The sequence below is a fragment of the Wasmannia auropunctata genome, unplaced genomic scaffold (genome assembly GCF_000956235.1).
Source record: "Wasmannia auropunctata unplaced genomic scaffold, wasmannia.A_1.0 LD334181.1, whole genome shotgun sequence".
Lineage (NCBI taxonomy): Eukaryota > Metazoa > Arthropoda > Insecta > Hymenoptera > Formicidae > Wasmannia > Wasmannia auropunctata.
The window spans coordinates 66691-72690 of NW_012028709.1; the positions used below are offsets into that span (position 1 = coordinate 66691).

A 6000-nucleotide genomic window follows, 5' to 3' on the forward strand; every position below is an offset into this window, starting at 1 on the left:
CGCTGGCTCGAAACTAACCTCCTTCTCTTTCTCTCTCTCTCTCCCGTACGCGCGTCACACACACACCACACACGTTACACACACACACACGCACGCATGCACGCACCACGCACGCCGATCCGCAGCTCGCTGAGAGCTCACTCGCGAGGACGCAGAGACGACGAAAATAGCGTCGGAGACCGGCGCCACGGCACTACGGCAGTCACGGCACCTCATTCACCCACACACGCGACTAAAATAGAACCGACGCGCGATCCGCGCGAAATTCCCGAGTCGATCGGAGCGACGCCATTCCCGTGCAATGTTTTTATGAAAGTCGCTTTTTCACGCGCATGCGCACTAGTATTACTAGAGAAATCCAGTACCGGCCATAAAGTGTATACAAGAGATAAATAATTTTAATCTGCGGGATTTTGCAGTAGAATGGTTAAGGAATCTAGAAATTCTAGGCTAAAATGAAAAATTAATAGCTTTTTCAGACGGAGCGGGTTTGATCGCTCCAAGAGCGATCAATGACGTCACATGTTCTCCTCGTCCAATCAGAAATCTAAAATAGAGCAATGTGACGTCATTTAATCGCTCTCGGAGCGATCAAACCCGCGCTCCGTCCGAAAACGCTATATGTAAGTAAATATATATTAATTATATAACAAATAATAATATATAACGTAAACTTAATGTAATAATTTATCTTTTACATTTACATATGTTAGGGTGCGTTCCCACTGAGCGCGTCACACGTCGCCGTTTTCTGTCGCGTTATGAATTAATCAACTAAAATATCCCATTTTATTGCATTATTGCATTATTTGCCGCGCGACTCCTTGCACAACGCATCGTAATAAAATGGAATGTTTTGAATAGTCAATTCGGATTACGCGTGACGCTCAGTGGAAACGCAACCCAAGTCTGCAGTGTTCCGACCTTAAACTCCCTAAAGTTCAATGACTATACACTATACGTAATAGCCAGCTGTTTAATCATGTGGCGATTTTGAGCTTATATCTTAACCAACAAATAGTTAAAATATTAAAATATAAAATAGTATTATGAATTTAAACTCTCTGTGATATAAAAAGTTAAATCCTATTTTATAACAATCAACGTGGATGACTTATAAATAATATTGTTATATTAGAATTTATGTTGTTTTAATTAACAATAAGTAATGTTATTACGTTGTAACTACATGTTACTTCAAGTGTTGAATATACGTAATAATTTATAATTTGTTGCTTATTTGTAAACAGTAAAAGTGAAAAATTATTTCCACAACGTTTATGCTATGTTTTTTAATTAATATAATGGAAGGCATTAATGATTTGGAACAATTTCTTGCTGACACTTGGCATGATATTGCTGGCTTTGTAAGTGAATCTGCAGTCTATATAGATCATGCAGCAACAGAATGTCTTCATTGGTATACTGGTGGCAAAATACATTCCTTTTTTAAGGATACCGGGGTGGTATCAATTTATGAATTGGCCATGTACAACTTTCGTGTATGTGATTAGTGTAAAAGCTCATTTGTCATGCTCAAAATTTCATAATTGTAAAATTGTTACTTCATTATACAATTTGTTTACAGTATGTCAAAGTGCAGAACTGCAAGAAAGTAGTTATTATTTCTACTTCTACCAATCTAGCTTTTTATCAACGTACAGTTAAAATGATATTAGAGAAAAATGCATTTGAACACTGTACAATTATTACTGCTGCACATTCAAGTGTATTGAATTATGAGGATACAGTGCCGCTAGAAGATAGAGTAGATTATGTCAAATTGAAAAGGGATGTAAAAAGTTGGATGCATTCTAATCAGCAGTCGCAGGTAGTATGTTTCATTTTTATCTCTCTTCTATATATATATTATATATGTGAATCTCAGGCTTTAAGTTGACAGTTTATTATATATTATTTAAGTTTTATCATTACATATTAATTTATAGGACTGTTCGGTGACAATAGTGTTTCGACCAGTTTTCATTAGTCTAATTGATAATGGTCTGTTTGTAACACCGCCTCTCAGCGATCTATTATCTCCCTTAAATAATGAATTGTTAAAGAATTCTGAGAATACAGTTGATCATTTTGTAAATCTGTTCAACAGTTTATTGACATACTTGAATTTAAAAGAAGATATTTATTCAGTGGGAAAATACAGCGAATATGTTGCTGAAAAATTAGAAACATCATCAATGGCAATCGATCGTAGAAACGTAAGTTTTTCAATTGTTTATGAAAGGATATTTTAATGATTTCAATTAATTAAAAGATAGCAGGAAAGGTACTAAAAATATTTAATTTTTTTTATATTAGAATTTAGTTGGTGCAAAGGGAAAGGGAGTATCTCTAATCTTTGTCGACAGAACGTTAGATCTTTGTACTTCCACTAGTAATAACACTGAATCGTTGTTAGCCAGAATATTGTGTACCTTACCTCATTTACCTCATCATTGCAATGACGTTGCAATAAATATGTCTCCTCTGTTTCGCAGCGCACAGGTACAGTAGATCTACGTGATATACGTCGCGTGTAAATATTCTAAACTAGATTATAGAAATATCATTATTACATAAAAATTGCATAAAAATTGTCTGTATGCTTTAAGAAATTCGACCATGTACCAGGATGCTTGGCCAGCAATGACAAAACTCTGATGAATATATTAATCACAAAGAAACAAAAAGAAGTATTAGCTACTATGAATAAAATGCTCATCGACATACTTTCAGCAAAAGAAAATTTGAAATTAAGGGAAAACTTTAAACCAAAACTAACAACGAGGATCTCTGCGCATAGTTTAGAGAAGCTCGTAAATAAATTTAAAGACATAGATGATCTTCAAGCTATATCAGACTCAAGCAAAAAGCTTCAAGTATGTACTCCAATATTGAAAAATATTGAAACTTAATATGCGTGCTTTGCTTTGATGACCAATATAATTTTTAGATATTATATGTAATTTTTTCATAATAAGGAAATCACGTGTTTGCATGTTGCTTGTTTTATTACAGGCGGTACTGGGAATTATTCAAGCCCTAACGTCAGAAAAGACTTCACGATTAGAGTTATTAATTAGTCTCGAGAAACTAGTGTTACAAAACATAGCTGTGAGTCGAGACTCTACGAGCGTGCTTGGGCAAGTAATTATCATATTTAGTGTCTTACACTCTCAATCTACATCATTTTTTTCCAAGGTCACACTTTTTCTTTTTCAAATGTTTTCAGTTAAGCAATATAATAAAAACTCGCGAAAAACGGGGATTAGATACAGACAATATATTGGCACTTTTAGTGCATATTTATGCACTAGTTGGAACTGAAATACAGTTTTCTCCTCAACAAGAGCAGCAATTAGAAGAAGCCATCACCGATGCTGTATTTGAGGACACAACAAAATTTAAAAAAAATACAATGAACAGCAACATGTCAATGTATCAACAAACTTTATCGCTTTTTGGTTAGTAGAAAATGTGCTACAAGGTACAGAAATAATCAATTGAATGATTAAGATTATTGATTGTCTGTAAAAAATATTTTGATATTACAAACAAAAATCAGAGAAAGATTCAAATAAAATTCTATTTGATAACGGAAAATGACAATATTTATTCTGTATATGTGAATAATTGTATTTAAACAAAAATTGCTGCACTGATAATAATTTTATTACAAATATAAATTATATTAAACTACATATGTTTTGTCCTACCTAATTAATTTTTTTATATAAACATTTATCGTAAAAAATATAGAATTTATCGAAATTGATATTTGATCTTATTGAATAATTAAATAAGATAAACAATCAGTGTATAATACAATATATCTATTACATAATACTGATATCTAATATACAACTATGTCTAAATTAGGTGTTGCCAATGCTGAGATTATTAAGGAAAAGTCTGCAAAAATAGCGAAACACATTATGAACATTTTACATGAAATAGCACAGCAACGTGCGCCTCTGCATAATTATACGTATGAAACTATATATAACTATTATTTTTAATATCTATATCCAGAAAAACAATAAGTTTATTTTGAAATCAGATGCATTCACGCTTTTAATTTTTTATATTTTGTAGTTTAAAATATTTATATATAGGTACTCAAATATAAGAAATATAATGACTTTTATATTCCTTACAGTTCCTTGATGTCCAAATCGAGTTCTCAAGAGATTGTTCAACGTATCGGCATCTTGCAACAATTATTAAAAGATATACTCCATCCAGATAGATATGAAATTCCGGATTTACACCAGAGATCACCCTCATTTATTTCTGCTGGATTCAAGTAAGTTTAAACATCTACTATTGTGTCTTATTTCTTAAAATTATGTCTTAAATAGATATTTTCTCAATTTTTGTTCTGAAGAAGAAATTCTAAAGAAAATCAAATTTTATTTCATATTCATTTATCTTTAACAGCTTATTCTCTAAAGGAAGAATAAAACACCATCCATGTGATAACAATTGGATTATCATTTATGTCATTGGAGGTATAACACCAGAAGAAATAAGAGAGACTAAAGAAATGATATCATTATTTAATACAAACTGTCAAATAACAATAGCAGGTTCAAGATTGTTAAATCCTTTAGACATAGTGGACAAGGTTCTTCTCTCATCAATCGATTATTGAAACTTATTTACCTTCAGTTATGTGTTATTATCGGGAATCCATTTTATACCAGAATCCGAGATTATATAAGAAATCTGTTTTACATCATCAGTGCAGGATTGTACACGACATATAAGCTTACAAATTACAGTACTTTTGCCAAGTTGCAGCCTATAATTTACACCTATCTTCTTTAGATTGCTACATCGCTTCGCGTATGATTCATTTTTAGACACTGCAGGTCCGTCCCACTTGGTGTAAACTGTCACAGTGTGAAATTGAAATGTTTGCGCGCGGATAATTTTGAGCAAGTCTTTAGCGTAGTAATCCATACTGAGTATACTCTCTTTTCTCTCTTTTCTCGCCTGCCAATAGTACGCTAGGATATTATCTATAGCCAACAAAGCGATCCTCTCATTGCCAAGAAACTCATCCTCGAGAGTGTGCAGAGTCAGCTGGAGTTGATCGTTGTTGCAACAGCTGATCACCGTCAAGTTTTCCAATGACTTATTTACAATGTAGTCTACCATTTCGGCTGGCGACTGTACATCCGCGGCTACTTGACACGCGCTGCGTACCGTGGCACGCATTAGTTCAGCTATCTTGCTCATCTGTACGTGGCCAAGAGTGTCGATCAGTATCGCACAAGCGTCGCATCCGTCGATCTCGATCCCCTTGTACCGCGCGGGCAGTATGCATTTCGCTATGAATTGGCACAGTAACACGGTCTTTCCAGTGGCCGAAGCCCCGGCGATCTCTATGATGCTCCTGTTGTCGATGTCGCTCGAGAATAGAACGTCATCGAGGTTAATCGAACGCGGTTTCTCACTGAATCTCGATAACAACTCTAACCCGCCTTCGGAATGGAACTGCATATTATTAATAAATTCACAAACATATATCTGCTTCCTTTCCACATTGGTATAATTGGTTTCAAGTAATATTAATTAATGAGCATCAAACGACCATTGTTCAGGTATCATTGATTACTCGCCGAATTCGACCAAAGCCGGCAAAGCCCGCCACTCCTCGCTTCCGCCGGCGACCTTTCATAAGGCGCCATTTTGTTTAGATGACGTCACGAAGATGCGCATGCGATTACGAAAATGAGGAACCCATCGATTTCTCTCTCGTTCAAAATTAAATGATACATATAATAAGTAATATGTGGATCGAACTGTGTTTCTACGGTATTGTCGTCGGTATACTCGTTATTTTCGAAGAGCACGCAGTACAATATATGATATGCTTAATTTCGTGCGTGATTATTCCCTTCAAAATTTAATACAAAAGAATTAATGTCGCGGTATTATTTCCCGCGGCGAAGCGAGCTACGAGCCGCAGGCTGAGCGGCGCGCGCATGCGCG

General features: G+C 34.7%; 2 protein-coding genes across 4 annotated transcripts; one reads left to right on the top strand and one right to left on the bottom strand.

Annotated features, from left to right (window-relative positions):
* The first annotated feature begins 948 nt into the window (after nucleotides 1–948).
* On the top strand, nucleotides 949–4796 carry LOC105459595 (sec1 family domain-containing protein 2-like). 2 transcript variants are annotated; one of them, XM_011705761.1, is made up of 10 exons: nucleotides 949–1502; nucleotides 1589–1834; nucleotides 1950–2219; nucleotides 2320–2505; nucleotides 2613–2879; nucleotides 3019–3147; nucleotides 3233–3464; nucleotides 3880–3988; nucleotides 4160–4306; nucleotides 4441–4796. In XM_011705761.1, the coding sequence occupies exons 1-10, from the start codon at nucleotides 1281–1283 to the stop codon at nucleotides 4652–4654; spliced, it is 2022 nt and encodes a 673-aa protein (XP_011704063.1). In that variant the 5' UTR covers nucleotides 949–1280; the 3' UTR covers nucleotides 4655–4796. The 2 variants fall into 2 exon arrangements, with proteins under 2 accessions (XP_011704063.1, XP_011704064.1); XM_011705762.1 differs by having other exon boundaries at nucleotides 1589–1831.
* Nucleotides 4202–5701, bottom strand: LOC105459594 (DNA repair protein XRCC2-like). Of its 2 annotated transcripts, none has more exons than XM_011705760.1 (2): nucleotides 4666–5701; nucleotides 4202–4293 (listed from the first exon to the last, which is right to left on the bottom strand). In XM_011705760.1, the coding sequence occupies exon 1, from the start codon at nucleotides 5506–5508 to the stop codon at nucleotides 4672–4674; it is 837 nt and encodes a 278-aa protein (XP_011704062.1). In that variant the 5' UTR covers nucleotides 5509–5701; the 3' UTR covers nucleotides 4202–4293; nucleotides 4666–4671. The 2 variants fall into 2 exon arrangements, with proteins under 2 accessions (XP_011704062.1, XP_011704061.1); XM_011705759.1 differs by having other exon boundaries at nucleotides 4204–4296.
* Between the last annotated feature and the right edge of the window lie 299 nt (nucleotides 5702–6000).